The sequence below is a fragment of the Gambusia affinis genome, linkage group LG18 (genome assembly GCF_019740435.1).
Source record: "Gambusia affinis linkage group LG18, SWU_Gaff_1.0, whole genome shotgun sequence".
NCBI classification, from domain to species: Eukaryota; Metazoa; Chordata; class Actinopteri; order Cyprinodontiformes; family Poeciliidae; genus Gambusia; species Gambusia affinis.
The window spans coordinates 8786435-8811637 of NC_057885.1; the positions used below are offsets into that span (position 1 = coordinate 8786435).

General features: G+C 42.1%; 1 protein-coding gene across 1 annotated transcript; it reads left to right on the plus strand.

Annotated features, from left to right (window-relative positions):
• LOC122820721 (insulin receptor substrate 2-B) lies at window positions 1-21432 on the plus strand. The gene is made up of 2 exons (XM_044098296.1): window positions 1-4434; window positions 16777-21432. Exons 1-2 carry the CDS (start codon window positions 348-350, stop codon window positions 16779-16781), a joined length of 4092 nt encoding a protein of 1363 aa, XP_043954231.1. The 5' UTR covers window positions 1-347; the 3' UTR covers window positions 16782-21432.
• Window positions 21433-25203: the final 3771 nt, after the last annotated feature.

Here is a 25203-nt window from a genome sequence, read left to right on the forward strand (position 1 = left end):
CCCGTAGAGATGTATACAGGAGTAGAAGAGAACGGATTGCTAAAGGAGCTAGCTGGATCCTCCCGGTTACAGAAGCAAGGCTGAGCGTGGCCATGTTCTACACGGTAGGCTTTATTTCGTGATAAAAGCCAACAGTGGAGTGTATTCGTCGCCGAAAAGAGTCGGAGAGACGTGTTTTGTTCAGGGGGAGTAACAAAGCCGGTGTGTGAGGATTGCAAATCTGAGCCGTACGAGTCACCGTTAGCTGGCCTAGCCGGACTCAGGAGCTTCGTCTCCCAAAACAAGAATGGGGTCCGAGTCCACTCGGATTAGCCTGCTACTAAAGTGACCTTTGCTTATATTCCCTGATGGCTAACTTCACGAATTACCAGGAGGGTAAGGCGGCTATGTTGATGGTAGAGCCTCAGCAGAGGGACGTGGGGACGAGTCCTGCGGCCGCCAACACAAACGGAGACGGCTCAGTCGGGGAACCCCCTTCCCCGTTAATTAATATCGGCGGCGGAGGAGGAGGTTCTCGTTTTCACCAACATTTGCCGCCTCCCAATCACCTTCACCACCACCAAAACCTCAGCCTCGACTCGCCAAAGGATCAACAGCAGCACCATCACTACCAGCTGGCTCCACAGCAGCATCTTTCCGGGGAAAACAGCACCGAGTCCCCGGGCAGAAAAGCCTCCTCCTCCTCTTCGATCAGCCAGGTACACACAGCCGAGGACCCCGCCGCTAGCGGCAGCGGCAGCAGCCATGTATACGCCGCTGTGACCGTCGCTAACAGCTCGGAAGTCGTGGATGATATTCGAAAGTGCGGCTATTTGAGAAAGCAGAAACACGGACACAAGCGGTTTTTTGTGCTCCGGGCTGCCAGCCATCTGGGGCCGAGTCGTCTGGAATACTACGACAGCGAGAAGAAATTCAGAAACAGCCTGCGCACCGCTGCCGCGGCCGCCGCTAGCGGAGGAGCGGTGGCCGCTTCGCCTCCGAAGAGGGTTATTTACCTCTACCAGTGTTTCACGGTGAACAAAAGGGCGGACTCTAAAAACAAACACCTCATTGCCCTGTACACTAAGGACGAATATTTTGCTATTGTGGCTGAAAACGAGACGGAGCAGGAGGACTGGTATGTGGCCATCAGTGAGTTGATGAGTGAAGGGAAGAGGGGGCACGTGGACTCTGATGATTTAGATGATGGCTATGGTACAGTCAGCCCTGGGACTGTGTTTAAGGAGGTTTGGCAGGTTAATGTTAAACCTAAAGGACTGGGTCAAACTAAAAACCTCACAGGTGTTTACCGGCTATGCCTGTCTACGAAAACCATTCACCTCGTTAAACTGAACTCTGAAACCCCCTGCGTTAACCTCCAGCTGATGAACATTAGGCGCTGTGGACACTCTGAGAGCTTCTTCTTCATAGAGGTGGGCCGCTCCTCCTCCATCGGGCCTGGGGAAATATGGATGCAGGTGGATGACTCGGTGGTGGCCCAGAACATGCACGAGACCATCCTGGAAACGATGAAAGCCCTGAAAGCTTTTGCAGAATTCCGGCCGAGGAGCAAAAGCCAGTCTTCAGGCTCCAACCCCATGTCGTTCATCACCACGCGACGCCACCTGGGTAACCTCCCTCCAAGTCAGACCGGGTTGCAGCGCCGGTCGAGGACGGAGTCTGTAGTTGGCACGCCACCCTCTAGCAAAAGTTCTGGGGCGAGCGGCTATCGCTTCCGCACATCTAGTGAAGGCGAGGGTACGATGAATCGGCCGTTTCGCTCTGCCACTGGAAGCCTGGTACACCTCAACGCAGCCCGTGTCCCCCATGGCCGTCAGGACAGCGGCGGGAGTGGCAGCAGCTGGAGTGGTGTTGCAACAGGAAATGCTGGCACGAGCACTACCAGCAACCGCTACGTCAGAGCTATCCCCTCCACCTGTCACGCCCGCTCAGCCTCCCTTCCTGTTTCCCACTTCCCTTCAACCACCAGCCCAGTCAGCGTTTCCTCCAGCAGTGGCCATGGCTCTGTTTCTGACACGCTCACCCGCCCATCAAGCGCCTCTATATGTGGCTCCCCATCCGATGGAGGCTTTAACTCCTCCGATGAGTATGGCTCCAGTCCCGGTGACTTCCGGTACTTCCGGGTGAGGAGTAACACGCCGGATTCTCTGGGCAACACCCCACCAATCAGAGAGGAAAACTGCCTCAACGATTACATGGCCATGGGCTGGAACCGGGACGTTTTCGGCACCAGTATGGGCTCTGGTAACAACAGTGGATGTGAGACACCACGCGATGAGAGTACCTCAACGACTGAGGATGAGCGCTTTTCTTCCTCATCACTGAGGAGGAGGACGCACTCCTTCTCCAGAGCAGCTGCCGGTGTGACCGGAGCCTCTGGAGTAGCCACTTATCAGAAAATGACCCAGACGAACCTCTCGCTGGATGAGGGGTCAGACTTGGTGCTGCCGTTTGGGAGCGGGCTGCTCCGTGGTGGGCCGTCCTCTTCCTCTTCCTCACTTCGCTCCGACTACAGCTCATGCTCCGAACACAGTCAGCAGAGCCGTCCCTCAACACTCTCCAGGTCGGAGGCTGGAGCTGAACGCCCCCCTCTTTCTTCCTGCTCTTCTGCCAAGGAAGACAGCGGCTACATGCCCATGATGTGTGGCGTGGCAGCGGCGTCGCCGCGGGACACTCCTCCTGACTACATGCCTATGCAACCCTCTTCTTACTCCTACCAGGTCTCCCACTCACCCCAGTTCCACAGCCCAGCTTTAGGCACACGCTCAGCCCACCATCACCCACAATCTTCCACGGACTCTCACGGCTACATGATGATGCTCCCGGGGAGCAGTGGCACCTCTCCTTCTCCTCTCCAGGTCTCTCCCGGTGGTCCCGGCGCTGCTGGTGTTGGTGGAAGTAACAGCATGGCTGAGAAACCTGAAAACGGAGAATATATGGACATGTCCTACAGCGGCTGTGGTCGCAAGCTCCCAGGTGAAGACAGCAGTGTGTATTACACACCAGGAACACCCGAGGGGCCCCTAAAGTCTTACAGTCCTTACTTCTCTCTCCCCCGCTCTTATAAGGCCCCCAACAGGGAGAGGGAAGAGAGAGAGGATGGGGAATACGTACCCATGAGTACCCCTGCCAAACCAGTGTATTCGTCTGTTGCGACTGCTTCAATGTTGGTGCCAGAAAAAAGAATAGGAGGGGGCAGCAACATGTCAACTCCCTCCCACCCACCTCCTCCCTATGGAGCTCACCATACAACTGCGGCAATGGCTGACCGACGGGTCATGAGGCCTACCCGCCTTCCTTTAGGCAGGAGGAGTTTCCATGGCCCGCTGCGGGTCGGCGAGCCCACCACAGAGACCTCGTGTGCTACAAGGTCTGTCCCAGTCACCAGCGTCCCACGCGAAGGGCCCTCAAGTCCCGGAGAGTATATCAATATTGAGTTCGGTGAACACTTCCCTCACCAACAGCAGCCCCCTCCCTATCCCTTGTCCACTCAAGATGAAGCCCCCTCCCTGGTATCCAGCGACGCTCGCTGCTCTCCCCCCCAAGATTACATGAGTGTGGAGGTCGGATCGGACCAGCATGATGCCACTGGGTGTCTGGGTAAGAACCAGTCACCCAGGCCCAGCCTCGTTGCTCCTTGGAACCCGCCCAGCTACATCCGACCTCTGGTTAACAGCTCTGGGGTCGCCGGTTCAGGCGGTCACTGGAGGTCGGTAGGAGACGATTATACGGACATGTCATTCAACCTCAGCAGAGGTGAGAGGACTCAAAGCCCCACAGCGATGCTGCAGCATCTTTGCGTCATAGAGGGACGCTATGGTCACCCTGTCTCCACCACCTCCTCGTCGACCATTTCCCCACCTCACCCTCCTTCGACCCAACAGCCGGAGCCCAAGGTGGTGCGAGCGGACCCCCAAGGCAGAAGGAGACACAGCTCAGAGACGTTTTCCTCTAGCTCATCCTCCAATTCAACGCCTTCGTCTTCAGCCACCCATCCTTCTCTGTCCAACGCCTCGGCCCCGAGCGCCAATGGATCCTACCAAACGGAGGGACAGACCTCCAGGTGGGCCAGCTCAGCATCTTTCGACAGCGTGTGGATGTCCTTGGAGGGCGCAGGAGACTCGCCAGCTCACCAGGCCCAGGTGAGAAACGCAGAAACCGACGCCATGTCCGGGAACATCCCAACGTCCGCCTCCTCGGGGGTTGGCGCCAGCAGAATGTGCAGGAACACGTCCGTCGGCTACCAGAACGGCCTCAACTACATCGCCTTGGAGCTGAGGGAAGACGGGAGCAACGCAGGAGTGCCAGGGGCCAGTAGCAGTGGCGGCGGGAATGCATCAGTGGCGCCACCAGGGTTGGTACCTCTGCCAGAGAATGGAGCCTACGCCAGCATAGACTTCTCCAAATCGGATGGAGTCACCACAGCAACCAAGGGTGAGTTTGTCTTGTTTCTGTTCGATACATCTCAGACTTTGTTTCAAATTAGCAGTGAGTAAAAGGAAAAAAAAGTGTTATGGGTCTAAAATAACTGTATGCTATTTTGAGTCGTTTTACATCAATGTGCAGCTCTTCAAAGTGTATATTCTGTTCTAAATCAACTCTGTGACATCTTCTGTTTCTGACACTTGAAGCTGCCAGCTGTTGTCTATGAAGGCTTCTGTCTGGGGAACTGTAGCCTAGGCTGTAACAGCGCTGTTTCAGGAAGTGGCACAAATGTGTGGTTCATCTTTTAGGCCCTGTTTTTTTTTTCTTTTTTTTTAAATTTGCGTTGTGTGCCAGCAGACTGGTAGGCGGCTCGTTTTCTCAATGAAGAGAGGTTTATCTTAGGTCAGCTGCGGACTGAGTCACCCTAAAAAAAGGCCATAGCTGGCGGCGGCGTCTCTGTGTTCCTGTCTGTGCACTTGTTGCTGTTTTTGTTTCTGTCAGCATGTATGCAGAGTTCACTTGTGTGTGTGTGTGTGTGTGTGTGTGTGTGTGTCTGTCTGTCTGTCTGTGTTTAATCGCTTTTTGTCTGCTTTAAGCCATTCACTTGAGACATTTTTATGTTATGGAAACATTTGCCTTGAAAAACATTGTTTTAGGAGCACATTTAACCTAACAGTTGTCGTGTAGCTTTGCAGTGATTTAATTGATCCACTTTCCTTATTTTCTATTGGAATTCTTGAAACAAAAACGTATATTGTTTAAATGGTGTAGAGCAGGGGTTTTCAAAGTATGAAAGGGTGAGCCCCCCTTCAAGGAGCTTAAGGCCTGCTGCGCCTCCCCCCCCCCGTGGAGGGGGTCGGAGGGGAGGTAACTAAGTTACTTTCCAAGTCAAGTAGTAACTAACTGCAGGAAAGTAACTAACTGCAGGATTAAGTAACTTTTTAGTTACTTTCAGCAGCTGCTAACAACAACGCTCTGCCTCCTGTGAAAATCACATTGAGCTTTGCCAATACTTAATTGTAAGTTATTTTATAATGGTAACATCAACAATGTGTCTCCACTGATAAGGTTGAACTGAAGAGGAGATTGTACAAAAAATAAAAAACATGAGTAATTTGTGTGGTCCACTGTTGTCTGGAAAACTCTAAGAAGAATTTTAAAGCCCCCCTCCCCCCAGCCTCCAGATTCTGCGTTACGCCCCTGAGTTTGATGTCGCAGCACAGAGCTACTGCAGCTCCACAGCTCCGATGGCTGCGACACTTACCGTAATATTAATAATTATAACGGTGCTAACTTGCCATTATAACTATTGCCAACTACGGACACGTTTATTCGTGGCTGTTTTCACGTTTATTGCGCTGTTTATATTGGTCTCGACGTTTGTAGTTTTCTGGAGCGCAACGCGAAGCTCGACATCATTCAGAGGTAATAAATTAAGTTGACATTAACAAAGACACAGCGGGACGGATCATCCTGGAAATGATGAACAGGGAGAGACGGAGTAAAACTACCTTAATGACGGACAAATTCTGGGATTTATTGTGAGTCTCTGCTTATTTCCAAGCCCAAATGAGTAACTTCACGTTCAAAAACGAGCCCAAAAAGGCGCAACCCGCCGCTCATTAAATCTGCAAGCGACTTTAAAAAAATGAAGCCCAAAGCCGCTTATAATAATCGGACTTGTCGACAGAAACTCAAAATAGTTCCAGTTTTTCCACCAACAAAACGCGCATCTCCCTCCATTGTTTACATTTCTGTCGCATAGAGACGTCGGTCACTCGACAAGACACGTAGAGGAAATACGATTAAATAACAAAAGAAGATAGTAACGCAAAAATGATTTTGATAAGTAACTGTAGACTGACTACTGGATTTGAAATAGCAATGCGTTAGATTACTCGTTACTGAAAAAAGTGGTCCGACGTCAGTAACGTTACTGACATCACTGGCCAAAACATCCTCTAAGGGGGGAAACATTTCCACTGATCCCCGCTCCACACGCGCACCCCACAGTACCAACTTTTCCTAAATCCACAGAGTTGATCGTGTGCGTAAAAGACGTTTCTCTCACATCAGTAGACAGCAAGCAGATAGCTTTTCCGGTTTATTTTTTTTCCCTCGCACCGCGCCTCCCCTAAAGTGCTCTGGCGCCCCCCCGGGGAGGCGCGCCTCACACTTTGAAAACCGCCGGTGTAGAGAATGGAGCAGCCTGGCTTATTTCTGGTTTTCAGTGTCAAAAAAATGGATGGATTCAGAGTTTTTTCTTTCTTATAGAATTGAAACTCCAAAAATGTAGATTGATTGCTTGTTGAAGATTGTATTTTTAAATGAAAAAGTGAAGAAATTGGAAAAAAAAAAACCCCAGTATTCTCACTTATGCATTAAAGTACATAAATACATATTTACCTTAACACATATGTACTTTCTCTTAGTCGCAAATGGCTGTGACTAAGAGAAAAATAAATTATGGGAATAAAGTAGCAACATTGTGAGGAAAAAAGGAATCATGAGAACAAGGTAATAATAATAAGGGGGGGAAAAAAAGCAATAATTCGAAAATGGGATCACAATATTACCAGGATAAAGTGATGATAATACAAGAATAATGTTATATGACAGTCATTTTATGAGGACAGCCGTAATATAATAAAAGAAAAAGTTGTAATGGTACGAGAATAGTTATTACCAGCATAAAGTAAAAAAAAATGAGGAAAAACTCATTCCCAGAATAAAGTTATATTATTTTAATGAAGTAATATTGTATCTTTATTCTACGAATATAATGACTTTATTGTCATAATGCTATAAATTTAGTCTCCAAATATTATTTTTTGTAACTCAAACAGAAATCTCAGTGTGGCCTTGATACTCTGTCACATTAAACTTTAAATCCCAACTATTTATTGGATTTTCACCAAACTAAAGACGTCCCTTCACCTATCATTTGTTGCTTATCTGAGAGGCCATCACACGGTAAATGAAAACGAATAAAAACATACTTGTGTGCATTTAGAGACGGAAAATGGTTTGAGTTCTTAATATTAGTTGTGATATGAATAGCAAAACACATTATTCCCTAAATGACCAGCCACTAGAAAAAGGGTAACCATTTATGGCTGACTAATTGATACATCTTTGGTATTATTTTACCAACTTGATTATGATCATTTGTTTGTAATTAGATCTGGTTGGGACTATGATTAGATTCTACTGCAATGAAATGTGTTGATGTAAATTGAATTTGCGCTGAATGGGATTTGTAATGTATTTCAAATAGCAGCTATATAAATAAACACAATCGTTGTGTGTATATTAAGTATTTAAAAAGGTACAATTTAAAACCTGAATAAATCATTCCTGTGGCCTGAAGTCTATATGAAGTGTTGTGCGATGCGTAGACTAAGACAGGCCCGTCCCTCTCCCACCTGTTGCTGCTCACTGCCACTCAGATGGTTGAAAGGAGACTACAGCATTGTTAGAAGTCAGATAAATTAATCTCTTACAAACTAACAACATTCTGCAAAACTACAGCAAAGATAATTAGGAGTGAGCTTATTTGCTCCTTTTCTTTATCAAATTATTATATCAATTGTGAAAATATGATGAATTCTTGGTGTTATTACTAAAAGGTTTTCTTTAGATTTTTTTTTCCTTTTATTGAGTAAAAATTGTTCCATAGTGCTCCCCCTTCCCTGTTCATGTTGAACAATATCGTATTAAAGTAATTAAGACCTTAAATCATCTCTAAACTGATTTATAAAGCATTTTCCACATAAATGTGGGATTGCAGTTTTATGCTGTAAAGACACAATATTCCGTATCATCTCTTCTATTTATCTCCCATTGCAGTTTATCTTTTCTGTATACTTCAAAGAAATCGTTTTGCAAATTACTTTGTTTTCCAAGTTGAAACGTAACATGCATAAAATCTGGAATTGATTTGGAAACGTTCGGTTTGCAACTTTTATCCTAGTTATGCGGAACTGTTTAAGTCTTGATATTGTTTTGAAACCGTAACGTTTTAAGACCTGGAACTATGCAGCCGTACATATACTTGTTGGTTTTAAAGTTTGACTTTCAAGGTAGTCTAGTATAATGGCAGACGTTTTAGAAACGGTCTCCAGAATTCAATTCAGTTTTATTAATTTCTACAGGGCTTTTTCACAGCAAACTCATCCAGTTTACATACAGAAATACATAACCATATCATCATATCATTTCATCACTTACCGTCTTTCACTTTGGAGAAACTTTTGCATTTACTGCCACTTTGTTCCTGGTCAGAGTTCGATTTTTCTGTAGTTTCGGACCATCACAGACACTTTTCGCAAATTAGCGACGTAGCACTGTGGACACTCCGACATTCGCAGCTTTGCGCATTGCGCACATGATTTTGGGGACGTCTCTCAGAATATAGCATTTTAGTTTTAAATCTGCTTATTTAAAGTACCTTTGTATTTTTATTTTTTTCAAATCCTGATTTCATAAAACATGTATATAAGATTACCGAATTGCAATGGTTGTTAAAAATAATTGCTCTTTAGTGGTCTGCAATTATTGCCTTTTTCTTCAAAGCACAAACAACTAAGTCAGATTGGATTGAATTTCTAGTTTTGCCAGAATATTTTCATTGAATTTGGGTCTGGACTTTGACTAGGCCATTCTAACTCACGGAAAGGCTTTGTGCTGCAACATCTTTAAGGTTTTGTTTCTGGATTTTGCTGCAATTGTTTTCATTCATCTTCTATCAAGTCTCGCCAGAGCACCTTCTTCCAGAAGTCAGATTATTAAATTTTTTAAGTAGGTATGCTCCATATACAAGTTTTTTTAAGCCTTACCAACCAGGTCTATATTTACTGTGTGCTTAAATGTTTCATCAGATTGCTTTTCCTTTTCATCACCGGTTTGTTTGTCCTCTTGCTAGTTTATGTAGGATCTATTCAGTTCACGTTCGTGAAGCATAAGGAGTGTGTGTCGGCCGGTGTCGCACGCATGTGTCGGCCGGTGTGTGTGTACAGTCCCTCCCTGCATCCAGGTCAATGTGCGTTTGTTTGCACTGAGTCATGTCAGGCAGCCTCAGATGTGGCGGCGTTATTGCCGCGGCGGCATGTTAAGACACACAGCGGTGCTGAGAGGAAGCGCATCATCACTCAGGAATGCATTTCCTCTCAGCGGCAGAGCTGAACTCGTTGAGGTACACCTGGATTCTTGACCCACAGGAGACCAGGAGGGAGGGGATGGATTGAGGTGAAGGCTGATTTTTGATTTGTGTTGATTTATTTTTTTATTTTTTATCCAGTTGGCAGAAGACTTCTGGCTAATTCTTGAAAATGTCATTTGGTGTGTATAATGAGAATCTCCAAAAATAGCTCAAATTTTTTGTTTTTATTGACATTGTAATTGAATTGTACACAGCTATTGCAGTGGTTTCCAGATGATGGTGCTCTGCATGCCTTGGTTCTAATAACAAAATGAACTTATATTGTTTCTGTAAACAGAATTCCTCTTCAAAAAACTCACAGACTTTCACACATTTCCTTCCTCCACAGGGGCGGTTAGTAATGGCGACCCCGCTCCAGCCAACTTAGCAACTCCACCACTATCTTTAGCTACTAAATCGTTATTGGTTAAAACACAGAATCAGCCAGAAAATTGTTTCTCAATCAGTTTACCCGAATTAAAAAATAAATAAATAAAAAGGAAACGAGTAATTGAAATATAATTCATTAAAAAATATTTTGGGTTCAGCAAGGAAGTCAAGTTATGTATTTCTAAATTTGTTCAGTAGTATCAGCCAATGTTTCTGCAAAGGAAACACAACCCCATTTGCGTTTCACCAGTCACAGTGTTGGCCAGCATTAGTGAATTTCAGTCAGTTGAGTTGAATTTTGTTCGACTGTGAATAAACACCTTGTAAAGTGGAGAAAAACGAACGATGGCGGATGTCAAGGTGGCAAACTGCAAAGGAAGTAGTAGCTGCTAAAGCACCACCAAGAGAACCGACTCTTCTTTCTAAACCATCCCAGGATAAGTGCCTCTGAGGTGGTAAAGGACGTGAGGCAGGAGTGTGAGGCAGGCTTATCACTTAAGGGGAATCCAGCAGGGGACTAAGATGTGCCAGAAGATGGTACAAGGCTGCCCTTTTCCTCTCTCATTCCCACCTCTCTGGTGAGGCCCTTCTATATTTACAGCTCTATTTCGAGACTGACATAAATTTATGGGCCGGTCTGAGGCATGTGCTGCTCGTAACAGGACCCCCCGCCACCTAACCAACCCACCCCCGTACACTTGCACCAGAGTGTGTTCCACGCAGCAGTTTCTCTACCTCCTAAATAGCCTGATATGTTGGCGGACAGATGTTAGAGTTATTAACCACGAGGATTGCACACGAAGCAATTTTGATGTGAAGCTAGCAATCCGACTGTCAGGGGAAAGATTTTGTGGCTTCCTGAAACTGTACATATCGTGACTTTTCTTTGATAATTTTCTACCTTTGAGCACCTGAAAAATCATTTTAAAAATCACATTTCCAGTTTGAGTGGAACTTTAATTTACAGTTTTTTGGGGGAGGGGAGTTCATCGGAGTATATAAATCTAGCAACCAGACAATGCTGGGGCATATTTGGTTAAAAGAGGAATTTGAACCTCAAAACTCCGGGCGTGTTGGGTCTAGCCGGATTCCCAATGGTCGCCAAATTCCTGGAGTATTAGAGAATTTCAAGGTGTTTCTGAAAGTTTTAAATGTCAGCCAGGAGCGGTTCTTTGTGAGCAGTTTTTGCCTCGGGGGATCTATCTAAACTTTCCTGTGCAGCCCAAACAAACGGCAGCGGCTTTTCCCCATGCCAAACACACTAAATGTTGTTTTTGTCATCATCATCGCTACTATACACACTATACAAATCACATTTAACTTAATGTTTTTTTAGACATTTGGTTGGCTGGAATAAGTCATTTGAATGCTTTAGCACAGACATTGTATCGCTTATCTTTTGGAGAAGTTGCTTAATTTCTAAATGTTTGTTCACTCAAACGTTTCCCCTCGTCATAGACTGATACCTTGATGTATGAGTTAATATTCAACAGATTTTTATGTTTTATTTGTTTAATACGACGCCACTCTTCTGTAACACTGATACTGTCCAGGGGAGTTTATGGTCAAGCAAATGACCGAAAGGAGCCCAGATAATGTGGCAACAACACCAGCTCACATCATCACCTCTCCACCACTCTGTATGAAGTGCAGGGTTTCCCCCAGTGTATGTTGAGCCTGAATCGGACGCCAGGCGTTATTTGTCCCACTCGCCAGGCTAAGCAACGCTTGTTTTTATGTTAGTTGTTTTTAAAAAAAATAAATAAATACACCAGTAATCCTGGACTGCATGCGTCTTTGCTGCGCTCCTCTGCACTGCGCACTTCACCGGCGGAGCGCACTCATTCCTGAAAGATGGGTTTATAGTTGATGCAGTTTTGCAGTTTTCTGGACGTTTGTTCAAAGACACTGAATGTTGCTTCTCCAATTTAAATAAATATCGGTTGTTGGCCACAACCCAACTATTAATGTCGGATATCAATTTAGAGTCAGATTTTTATATCAGTGAATCTTAACTCGAAATACCAAATATTTGCTGCTAAATTTTTTAGCAACCTCTCTAAGCGAGTCATGCTTGTTTAGTATTATTCATACATTTTTACTTGATAAGTAAGGCTTGTAGAGTCAGATACTTTTGAGACTTTTGAATGGTCAGACCTTGGGAGGCTACCTCCATGAGCCCGTGGTTAGGTTAAGATTAGATTTCCTCAGCTTCTCAAAATTAATTCCTTTTTGTCATCACTGAAGCTTTTCTGGAAACTGTTGAAGCCCAGTGAAAAAAAAGTAAACCTTTCCTCTCAAACACACTGCGATGACCAAGCAAGATTTCACCGGACTACCTTTGGACTTACAGGATTGTGACGTTGGAGAGCTTTTTTAAACAAACTCTGAACATGTGTGCTAATGTTTATTTAGGGGAGTTTATCCGTTATGGATTTAATTTTGTTGTTTGCTGTCATTTCTTTCAGCTTTGTTGAACTCTTAACTTCCTTAGATGTTGAAATGAATGAGAACGTTTAATTGCGGTGAAAGCAAAGAAACTTCACCGACTTTAATATTTAACTTTTCCCCTACACATTTATTATTTGCAGCGTTTTGTGCAATTTTAGTGTTACTTGAATCTATAAGTATTATATGAGTGTTAGGGCCAGGCTAAGAAAGAACGAATAAATTACGAGAATAAAGTCATTTTATGAGAAAAGTCACATTTAGAGAAAAAAGTCATACGAGGACTAAGTTGGGGTATTACGAGAATAAAATCGTACGACAGTAAAAATATGAGAATAAGTTAAAATTACAAGACTAGTCATAATAATATGAGAAAAAACTCGAAGATAAAGTATAATAAAACCAGAATAGCAAAATAATAGTCGTATGACAAATCGTATGGTGAGAATAACAACATAACAGCACAAGGAAAATGACATAATGACATGAGAATAAACTCACCAGAATAAAGTTGTAACAATACAAGAAAAAAGTTCCCTGATGATTAAGTGGAAATATGAGCATAAACTCGTATTGCCAGAATAAAGTCGTAAAACTACTAGAACGAAGTCATAATTTTACTCCAAGGTGAACAATAAGAAATTTAAAATGAGGAATATTTGACATCTTGGGAAGTTATGCTTTGGTATCAGTTTTACAGACACAGCATACTTAATATTTGAACTTCAAATTATTATAAGTCTCAGGACTTTGAAGTAATTGTACAAATTACTGAGTCGATTTTGAAGAAAGGATCACGTTCTAGACGAGCCGGCCATGTCAGACCTGGAGAACTCGATCAAAGCTTTGCTCTCATTAAAACTTTTATTCTAGTAATTTTATGACTTTCCTCTGGTACTTTTGTCTTCTTATTCAACTAACTTTATGACTCATTCTTACAATAAAGAAAAACTCTTAGTCTGACCCTAATACTCGTTATAGTTTCTGTTATGTTGCATCCAAGTCGATGGAAACGTGTTGCTGAGCTCAACATTTGATTACATTTGAGTGCAGACTTAGGACTTTCATATGAATTATCTAATAATGCCTAACGAAGGCTTCACTTAGAGCAGCCCGCCTATATCTGCACAACAGAATGAAGGTATCATTGACAGGAACAATCTAAATCCGGTATTTTGAATCTGAACTTTTTGACAAGGTGACAGGGAATCAAGTCCCACCTCCCACAGTCTGCTTCTGCAAGACCATCGCTTCGGCTGCCACGCCAACCGATGTCGGCTAAACCCATTACCCCGGCTCGTGGCTCACTCCCATGATGCCTTTTGTCTGTCCGATCCGAGTGAATGGGTTTTTAGGGACGCACAGGGACGGAGAGCGAGAGGCGGTGGGTCGGCGAGTGCAGAGAGGCTGAGACAGAGGGAGAGAGAGAGAGACGGCGAGGGAGAGACGGGCGGTGGGGCCGAGCCACCTGCATGTGTTCCAACAACACCAGCAGCCCCCTGGCTAGCGCAGGTGTTTGGTGAACCGTGTTTTTCTAACCCAATTCTGTGGCGAGTGTGGGAGCGTACGCACACTGGAGCGAGGTCAGCCCAGGTCGGCCTGGCCCGTGTCCTGAAAGCGCTGTTTGGGTCAAAGTCCGCGTCTGGACTGCAAAGAAAAACCCAGAGACCTCAGGCGTTCTCTCAGCCGCTCTCTGGCTGCCTCGCGCATGCCCACGTTCAGAGTCAACTTTGTTTTACTGTCGCGGCTATAATTAAGCACTGTTTAGCTAAAGCTTGTTATTTGCTGTGTAAATATATAAAGACTCAGAACGTTAAGAAAACAGACAACAGGTTAGCACATAGCTACACCCCTACACTGCTGGTTGTCCAGTGAGCCTGTGGGATTTAGTCAAACTCTGCAGCCCTTTTTATTTTCCTTTTCTTTTATAGTTTGCATTTACGTTTTGTTCAAAACATGAAACAATGTACAATGATTAAAGGATATGTTGCTAAACGGCTAAATGCATAGAGCTGTTATAAATGTTTTTTTTTTTTTAAAGTACCATAGAAGTGTAGATTTCTGTTTCTGATTCGTAGAGATATCAGATATTTATGGCTAATTCCAGATCTTTGTTTGACAAATTATTTGTGTTGGAAACAAATGCAATGTCGCATGTTATGTGTTGGGGAGGAGTCGCTGTGAAACAGGGTTTTATTAACACTTTCGCACCAAGACATGATAGAGTTCAAATTTCAAACTACCTTCAGCATGTTAGCATGGCTAGCATTAAAAAAGTGTTAAAAAATAATTTATATTGTTAACTATAAGGTGCCCAATGGGGTGCCAATTTCCAAATATTTGCTTAATTTTCAAGAGAATTGTAAACATATAGTTTATTTTTATTTTGGTGTGGGGAACTAGCTGTAGCCTAGCAGAGAGTATTGACAGCGCTAAGGCCCTCCTCCTCTGATTGGCTGTTTCAGACTGGGAGTGGTGTAGTTCTGCAGGTGGCAATAGGACCACAGGAAGGAAGCAGAAGAGCAAATTTATTTATTTTTTTATCTTATTTTTTTCCACAGATGATTTTTCTCATGTTCTATTGTAACAACATGCTGACAGTTAATAAATATGTAAAAAAACAACGACTACAACCAAAAACATTGCTTATAAAAGTTGCATACTGCAGCTTTAATGAAAGTAAAACTACAACAGTGAAAAATAGCTGTCCAATTGGTCTAGTTCTGGTTACCGCTGAACCAAAGACCCATATGAAATATTAAAGGTTAGTTTGGATTTCTTCTGGGTTGTAATAAACCCTTCGTGTGGGGGAACTCGACGGCTATTCATATGTAACCAATTTGAAGAGACAAATTAAAAATATTCTAATCATATGTTAGCCGATACTGCAAATGTACAATTTCACAACAGCCCATTGTTTGGTTGGCGCTGTTCAGGTCCGCCAAACAGCGTCTGTGTTTCAAAGTGAAGTGTATCACTCCACAAGATCAGCTGCAGAAATGTAGAAAACATTTCAACTTTGCTTCAGTTGTCCGCCATTATTAAACTTGTTATATTTACGTGCTTCCCAGATCGAAACGGGTTTTTTTTTTTAAACTGTTTGGAAAAATGACGTAGCATCTTGTGTTGCCAGCTTGTTGGCATCATCACTCCAGCAATGCCCTCATTTCACCTTCACATTTCAGTCGTTTAGCTTATCAGCACTCGACTTCCTCTGCACTACTACTTCTACTGCCCTCCACTTCCTGTTGTGTTGTTTTTGCTTTACAGTACCTGTTTGTGCTTCGGTTTAACCTTGTTGTTCACTGTCTGCTCTCCCTCACTCCTCCTGTCTTTCTATTATTCCATGCCTCCCTCTATCCTGGCGGCTAACAGGGGAGCAGCATTCCAGCAGTGCCCCTCCTCCTCCCGTCCCATTTCAAAGCTTCTGCATTGTGTGGTGGTTCTCACATTGTTGTCAGACAAAGCGCTGCTCTCAGTGGTATAACGCAGCTGGACGGCGGCCATGGCACAGGTCAAACGGGGCCTCCGGGCCGCCCGCAACACCCGACCTGACAGCCGGAGCTCGGCCTTGATGGCAGGGCAAGAAGCAAACTTTATGTTACTGGTGTGTGTGTGTGTGTGTGTGTGTGTGTGTGTGTCTGCGTCTGCGTCTTCTGGCAGCAAAGTCCACTACCTACACTTATTTAGCAGGCCTTTTTTTTCTTGCTTCTCTGGCAGTCTTCTTTTTCTTGTTTTTGTATTTTGCTGTCATTTTAAGATTTTTTTTTTATCAGTTATATCATTTTTAATGTGCTCCAAAATGTTGGGGGAAAAAAACTAATATTTTCTGTCCAGCTCAGCTGTCAATAAAGCCTCCATATACATGTTTTCTGTTTTTGGTCTCTGCTCGCCATTTTTAGGAGTGCCTCTTGTTTTTTTGTTGTTGTTTTTATTTTAACTTACCCAGAGCAATTACTCGGAAAGTGCTTGATGCTAAATCTGTACATTTATGGTGTTCTTTCATAAAACCTATATACAAAACATGATGTGACAACTGCAGACAACTAAGCAGAGTAGATGCTTCTCTTCAACAGTTACAGGGAAGTTGATGAACACAGTTGCTCGCCACACTTTTCAGACTTTTAATGCACTTCAAAAATGATTAGCTACTTCATGTTGGTTCCTCACATAAAATCCCAATGAAACACATACATGCCAGGCTGACAACATGACCAAAGATTTTGCACTTTAACTATTCCATGTACACTAATGTCTGTGGAGAATGATTCCTGACAAATGACGCCACTTCTTTTGTTTTTCTGTCTCTGCAGACTGAGCGGCAGAGGTCCACCATGTGCCTCCTCCTTCTCTTCCTCCTGCTCCTCGTCATCTCTTATCTCGGGGCACTTGACTCTGCCTTTGACCTTTAGCCCCTCCCCACACCCTGCGCCCCCCCACCCTCCTTCCTCCAACAGTGACCTTCGACCTTCAGTCACACTGAGAAGCTGCTTTCATCTGGTCGCAGACGACATTTTCAACATGACAAACCAGAAAAAAAACGCTTGCGGGTTGTTCCTTTTTTTAATTATTATTATTATTATTATTATTATTATTTTTTAAGTTTTTCATGATTGATGTTTTTATGTTTTATATGCATATCCTGTCCTGTTAATCGTCCCCTTAAACGATTGATGCTGCCAGTGTTTGCTGCTCTTCCCACCCACCCCCTCCTGTTAGTTCAACACTACTATCCAGCTCGCAGCGGTCAGTGAACTTTAACCCAGGGGTGTATGACACAAGCACAGGCAGTTTTTTTTTTTATCCTTTTTTCTCTATGCGGTGGTATTATTATTATTATTCTTATTATTATTATTATTAGTTTTTTTTAAAAAAAAGGGAAATTTAGAGTCAAAAGCGCCGGCATTATGGTACAAACGTGGAAGCTTGAAATATTCTGCCCTCATTTACCATCACATTTTTTGTACCCTATTGATAATCCAGCCTCAATTTTATTTAATTTAACTTTCTTTTTTTGTAGAAGACCTTTCTAGATATATTCACATATATATATTTTTTAACATTTTTTTTGTTTCAATTTGTTTAGTACAAAGCTTGTGGCTGGGTCCATTTTAGCTTCACACACACACACACACACACGGAGAGCACGCTAGTTCCCAGGTACAACGCGGCTCCCGAATCTGCTGCAATACCAGTATCTGTGTGTTACTACGGTAGGAAAACGTACAGCGATACAATATTTATTTCACTGACTGCACATCTATTTATTTGGTACAACAGGTACAGATGTCCCGGTACATTTCATAGTTTGCTTCCTAGACTAAAGGTACTCAGCAGAGAGGGAAAATATTGTGGAAAAATCCACGCCAGCAGCTAATTTTCTTTCATACCCAGCAATATTTCTTATGTAAAAATTAGGTTGTATACTTTTTGGAGTATTAAAACCAAAGCCAAATAGATTGCAACAAAGAGTTTGAGCAGTATGTCCACCATGGAGTTTAATATTCATTTTCCAGAGGCAGAATCTTATTATTTATTTTATTTTTCTTCATAAACGTTTTATACTTTCATTATAAATTAGCACGATGGTCAATTCTACTAAAGCTTAATAGTATATTGAATGAGTATTCTGTAAGGAAGTGGAAGTTGGAGACTGTGCGCCACCAAAAGTCTTCCTGTGTGAAACACATTTCTAAACTCAAACACATCAGGGGAACCACAACATATAAAAGTAAAGGAGTACAAAAAGGAAAACTGCAAATAACATTATTTTCAGAATTGGAGTGATTAATGTTTTTGCTCAGACTGAAAAGACGTACGCTGCGTGTTTTTGTGAGGAAGAAGATTGGTGGCGCACAACCTCCAAACTCCATCTTTTCTGCAATTGTACTTCTAAACGATGATTGTGTTCATTTACATTTGAAAATGGCTGCCTTTGTTTACGCTTTCAAACAGCCAACAGTATAGAAGTTTTTTTTCGTTTGCAGATGTAGTCAGTATGTTAATAATACCGTGACCGATTACCACTTACACAGTTGAGATAAAATTATTCAAACGCCACATAGATTTTATTTGGAATTATTTTTCCTGAAAGTGAAACTTTGCGTGAAAATAGTTTCAATCCGTTTGTGTTTACTTGCTACAATTCCTCACCAATATTTTTGCTAGTTTCCACCAGTATTTAGACAACTTATCCATGGCTTTTAATTGCACAAGAAATTGAAGTAGGAGGTTGTGCACCACCAAAATGCTTCCTGTGTGAAACATATTCTTAGATTGAAACATGTCAGAGTAACTACAACATATAAAAGTAAAGGTTGACTCTAGTTCATCCACTCCAACACATTAATATTACTTCCAGTCAATGTATATTTTATTTTATTTTTTTAATTTTAAGATTACTTTAGACCCAAATCTGCCAGGGGTATTAATGATATCTAAACTAACGTTGTTATTTTCTGCTCCCCCTCCCCTAAAAAAAAGAAAACTTTTCAGAGTGGAAATTGTTAAAAAACCCGCTTGGAAATGGAGATGACTGAAAACGTCAGGACAGTTCCACTCTGCACATGCTAGTTCTGGCTTCCCATGCTGGAAACCTCAACAGTGTCTCACTTTGTAAACTTCAAAATATAAACGATGGAGTGGAAACAAAACGGGAACAAGTGTCATTGAAAACAGAAGCTTTACATTTTTTTGAGAGGACTTGAATTTAAATTTGTGTAAAACAAAAAGTGTAGCGTAGCTTGACATGTTTTAAGAACCATTATGTTTTCCAATCTAGAGCATCAGTGTGAAAACAAAAAAATTGACCTCTTTGCTTGGGAAAATAATAATTTTTTCAGAATTTGCTGGTGGATACGTATTATTTCCCCTCTCTGCTGCTTGTTGGTTTATGTCAGTTTTCTGCACAGAGCACTGTTGTTTATACTGAAGTAGAAACATGTTTGAGGCTCCTTTTTTTTTTTTTTTTTTCCTGTGTTGCTTTCACTTTTACCTCACGTGCGGTCCTTACAGTTCATGCTAGAGCGTGGTGAACGGCGAGTACAGGCGTCAAACGCCGCACGAATGACGCACCGCGCCGCGCTCTGACGAGGGGCGACTCCTTCTCACAGGCTCTTGATTTCGGTCGGTCAGGATTTTTCACACACACATGTTCGTCAGAGGCTGGAAATGACGTCAGGAGACGGTTGCAGTAACCCGAGCAGCCGGCCCAGGTGCAGCAGCCGGGACACACCGGACACTGCCTCCTCTCGCATACCGCCGCTACGCCAGCGTTTACTGTTTCTGCCCATGCTTCCTATCTTTTAGAGACGCTTATTGTTCACTGGGTTTACTAAGTTTTATTTGCCTCCTTTTTCTTTTTTTTTTTTTTAAAAAAGTCTTTAATTTTGCACGCACAGCATCGTCAGCAGGATGGGTACCGTATCAAAATGAGGGGCTAACCCTCATCCCGACTGAACTGCCTCCTCCTTTTTAAAGTTCCAGTGTCGACAAAATTTAGAAGGACACGGCTAAGAGGGAAATTTGTCATGTTGAGAAGGTTACAGATTCCCCCCCCATGTATTTTGAGGTAAAGGGGATATAAAAACTGTAGAATAACCTCCACAAAATGCTGTTTTTAAACCTGTGACGTGTCTTACGTGTATATTACCGAACAATTCGAGGTCGTTCTGTTTCATTCGCCCTCCTTTTACCGCCTTTGATCGAACAAAGATTTAATCCCACATCGGCCGCTGCGGTTTTTCTTTTTCTTTTTTTGCTTTTTTTTTGTGTGTGTGTGTGTGTGTACTTACTATGCTACAGCGACGTGTTACGCTTGGGTTTTAATGCTATGGCAGGAAAAAAAAACTGGTAGCTTTAGTTTTATGGGGATTTGTGGACTAATCCCTCTTAATTTATTCAGAAATGTCCATGTTGGATTTCTTTCATGTTCAATTTCTACACCCCGTCGTTTCAAAATTTCTCTCACCTCTTCCGATTTACAGAAAAGTTTGGGTTAATTTTTTGGTTTTTGGGGGTTTTTTTCGGCAACAATGCGACCTCAGATGTGTCCTCGACGTTTTTAAATGGGTACGAAAATGAGGAGACTCGTATATCCTTGCAGAAATGACATAAGGTAATGCATTATCAATATTATTATTATTATTATGCAAACTAGTTTTGATTTTTCTCAAATCTTTTGATTTCTTTCATATTTCTAGTTTACAGAGCGTAAGTAAGAGTATCTTATTTTTTGAAAAAGCAGAACAATAAAATGTTTTTTGTTGTTTTTTTTTTAATTACGTAGGCATTTTGAAGTTATTTGTATTAAAAACAACCTGCCGAATTATTTTCTTTGTAACTATAATCCAGTTTATTTGCTGCTGTGTAGTACAGTTACTAGTCGGAGGTAAACATGAGGATCAAGATTATTATTATTATCATTATCATCATTTTTGTTTGTTTTTCTTCCTCACCCACCTCTGAATGCTTTTGATTTTTGGAATGAGGTTCGGTGGAAGCCGAGGAGGAAGAAGCGACTCCCGCTCTGCCCTGCTGCTTGTGTTCTTATTTTTCCGAGTTGAATGCTGTTGTTTATTAGCTTTACGGGAAAGAGAGAGGAGGTGTGTATCCTTCGTATGTGCATTACTTTTCAGCGACGTACGTCCCGTGTAAGAGGAAGAAAAAAAGAAGAGGGATCTGTGTTGGAAATGGAAATCCTCCTTGTGTAAATAAAGAAAGTTGTTGCTTTTTTTTTCATGTTTTGATCGGCGCCTCAGCAGGTGACCCATCACATGTTTTTTTTTTTTTTAATTATTATTATTATTATTCCTTTTTGTTTTTCCCCCCGTCTTTCTTTCTCCCTTTTTGTTTCCTCGTGGAGGGAAAGGGGGCACGAGGGGCACTCGAACGCGATTTGAGCATCGGCATAGTGTTTATATTTATCAAAAGTTTTTTGCTTTCGATAGAGCTATTGCAATAAAAATGTGTTCATGTAAGACTATGCGTCTCTCTTGTCTTCTTAGAATAATTGCAAACCCTTTCTGACCGCCTGTCATGACAACAGCTGCAGATGAAACTACAAGTTTACACACTACAAAAACACAGTGTTAACTAAAAATACCGAATATTTTTGTCTTGTTTGTAGTACGAATGTCTTGTTACACTCGAAATAAGTGAAAACTAACATACAAGTGTCTTTTCACCAATATATAGCAGCTTGTTTAAGTAAATAATTTCTTAATATTGATTAAAAAGTGATTTTTTTTCTTGGCAGTTAAATTTACTTATACCAAGATAATTTCCTCCTATAAGTGAAATAATCTTCCAGTGGAACCAGCACTTTCCTTTTTCTTTCCAATATTTAGTAATTGTTTACTTAAAACAAGCTCCTATATCTTGCCGATATGTAATTTTTGAATTAGTTTGGTCTTACTTCAGGTTTACTAAGATATTTGCTCTAGAAGTGAGTCTAAAAATACTTGGTAAGATTGTGTATTGTTGCAGTGCATATATTGAATAGAAAGACTTATTTCAATTTTTATGTTTTCAAACTTCACCCGTTTCAGGTCAGAATTACCAAAATTGTTTTCATTTGCTAAAAGAGCCACAAAACTGAGATAGAGAATGTCAGAGATTTAGTTATCAATGTCTTTAAAAATTATTTGGAGTTAATGATTCTGGTGTTGGCAGTTGAATGAATTGGAAACACGTGGGTGTTTATTCTACTTTCCCGTCGTACTCGGAACTGAGAAATTTCGACTTCCCAGTCCGAAAAATCAACTGGAACGCCCTCCGAAGTTGCATTTCCCACCGGGAAACTGTGAGTAACCCGACTTGTAATGGGGGGGCTTCGCTTTTCAATATGGCCGATCTTCACATCAACTAAGATGTGATGAAAACGTGTGTATTTTACAAGACTAGCATTTAAAACTGTTTACAGTCAGTGCTACATGTAGCGCCTCTATAAAGAATAAATTAGAAGTGGTGTTTCTTTATCCAAAGTAAAGCTTAAAATAATGTTTTTAAGAGCCGTTTCAAGCTATGTTTATGGGCGTCGCCATGTTGAAATCCCGACTAGCTAGCTAGAATGCTATTACCTCGGGTTTGACGTCAAATCCAGCTCCAGGTTGCAGGTAACTGGAACTTATTATAGGTCACACCCGGACAAGACTACATTCTTTAATACTTGGAAAAAACCAAGAACCTGACAAAATATCAGAGAATTAAAAGACAACAACAAGACTAATTCGTCCATGGGTGGAGTTCCCAGACCCACATAAAAAAAAATAGAAGTTGTAATAAAGTTTCAAAAACATAATTTTTTCATACTAGCTCTTAAATTAGATGTTTAAAATGTGTATGGGCCTTTGCATCTTTAAATAATCTCACAGTTTACCTGATTTGTAGTATTCTTGGGAATGTGGGTATTATGGAGCAGCAGAACTGCATTTTCAAGGCAGCGAACAGTAATGTCAAGTAAAAATACAGATGCATCCCAAAAAAGGTGAATATTGTTGAAAAAAAAAGGAATATTTTAGTGTATTTTAGGAGAGTCAAAGGTAAGAATATAGATTGGAATTTCTATTTTCCTTTTGTCTTAAAATGTCACATCAAAACAGCCTCAAATCCAATGAAAATGGCAGAAAGCATATGGTGACATAAGCATTGTACCCACCCAATAGCTCATTCTCTAACGCATTTTTTTCCCTTAAGATGTTTTATCAATTTATTTCATTTAATCTCAGCTCCATACATACCTCACCAAATGAACACCGTGATGAAGCAGCGAACGAACAAAAAGCTAATTATTCACTGTACAGACGCCTCTCTGGCTGGATCTGAGCCACAGATAGAAGTATAGACTTTCCACATGTACAAGTGACACCTGCATGTCCACTGTGAAGCCCACAGTTATGTAATGTGGAAAAACACTGGCCCACAGCTGAACCCAGCTGATGACCCCTGCACTGTGTGCTTTGTGGATGCTTTGCTCCAGATACTTGGCAGACCTTCCAGGCTCTTTGTTTTGTCTTGAAATGCCAACAGAAGTGAAGGTGTTCCGAAATTTTTGAACATTCATTAATGTTCAAATTAATGAACATTAATTCATTAATGTTCATTAATGAATTAATGAACATTAATTCATTAATGAATTAATGAATTAATGTATCCTCAGGTACAAGACAATCCTTGTACCTGAGGATTGTCTAATCCTCAGGTACAAGGATTAGACAATCCTTGTACCTGAGGATTGTCTAAGGTTCGTCAGTGCCCACATCAATGTTACCGGTACTTTATCTAGAAAAAAAAAAAACATCACTTGATGATGAATCAATGAACGACAGTTTAAACGCCTAAACATTTATGATCACTTGACTGCAGCAGGCATCTTATTGTCTTCGTTCCGAAACAAAACTAAACCGTTCTTCTCTTTTACTGTATGGTGAACCTTTGACCCATGTCGCCTATTAATGAAAGCTGTAGAAAAACAAGCGAGCGTTTCCTCATTCCTGAAGCGCCTTTTTGTGGGGGGGGGGAGTTCAGTCAAAGACAAACACTGTTTATCCAACTCAGGAGTCCGACCTGACATCTCAAAGTCCAACTGTCAAAACAAGCCAAAGTCCTCCGAAGCTGGTCCGCTTGGGGAAAAGTTCTGGTCCTCTGCAAAAACAACAGGCTGGGGTTGCACTTACATGTTCTGTTGTCCTCCTGTACAGTAGGCTAGGAAGCAAACTGAGCTCATCTTGAGTCCTAATTCTGTTTCAATGACACAAACTGAGGGAGAATGGCCACATCTCAAACTCTGCAGTGCCCCCCAATAAATGGCTTTGGTCATCTAAAAAAGAAATAGATGATACACCGAAACATATCATTGTGTATGGATCCACTGAAACATGTTCCATCGTAACTCTGGAGGATCTGCAGCTCAGATGGGATAATCTGACACACGAGGCTACTATTTGTTATGCACTAAAACCATTTTATCTTTAATTAGAAGATGGGAAAGAAGAGAGATGTTGCTAAAAGAAAGGGCTTTTCTCACAAGCAACATGGCTCACGGCAACACGAGGAAGAAGGTACTCTAGATTAGACCAAATATGAACTTTTTGGGCTTCATAAAAAACATTATCCTGAACACATCTCCCTGATGAAATGTGATGAAGTATTTAAATTTTTCAGAGGATCTGGTCAAAGTTATGTGAACATGGATGGAGGTAATGAGCACAATCCTGCAAGAAAATAAAGGAAATATAAAAGATCTTAGACTGGCTCAGAGGTTTGTAATGAAAAGGGTCTATCATTTTTTGTTTAATAGACATGATACTCAAAAACCTCCTCAGTCAATAATTAAGCAGCTTCTAATTTTAAAAAAGGGCGCAGTTGGTAGAGCTGTTGCATTGCAGCAAGAAGGTCCTGGGTTCGATTCCCGGTCCGGGGTCTTTCTGCATGGAGTTTGCATGTTCTCCCTGTGCATGGTGGGTTCTCTCCGTGTTCTCTGGCTTCCTCCCACAGTCCAAAAACATGACTGTCAGGTTAATTGGTCTCTAAATTCTCCCTAGGTGTGAGTGTGTGTGTGTCCTGTATGTCTCTGTGTTGCCCTGCGACAGACTGGTGACCTGTCCAGGGTGACCCCGCCTCTCACCCGGAACGTTAGTTGGAGAGGAACCAGCAACCCTCCTGACCCCATTAGGGACAAGGGTGAACAGAAAATGGATGGATAATTTTAAAAAGGTATTCTGCTTAACATAAGGCTAATC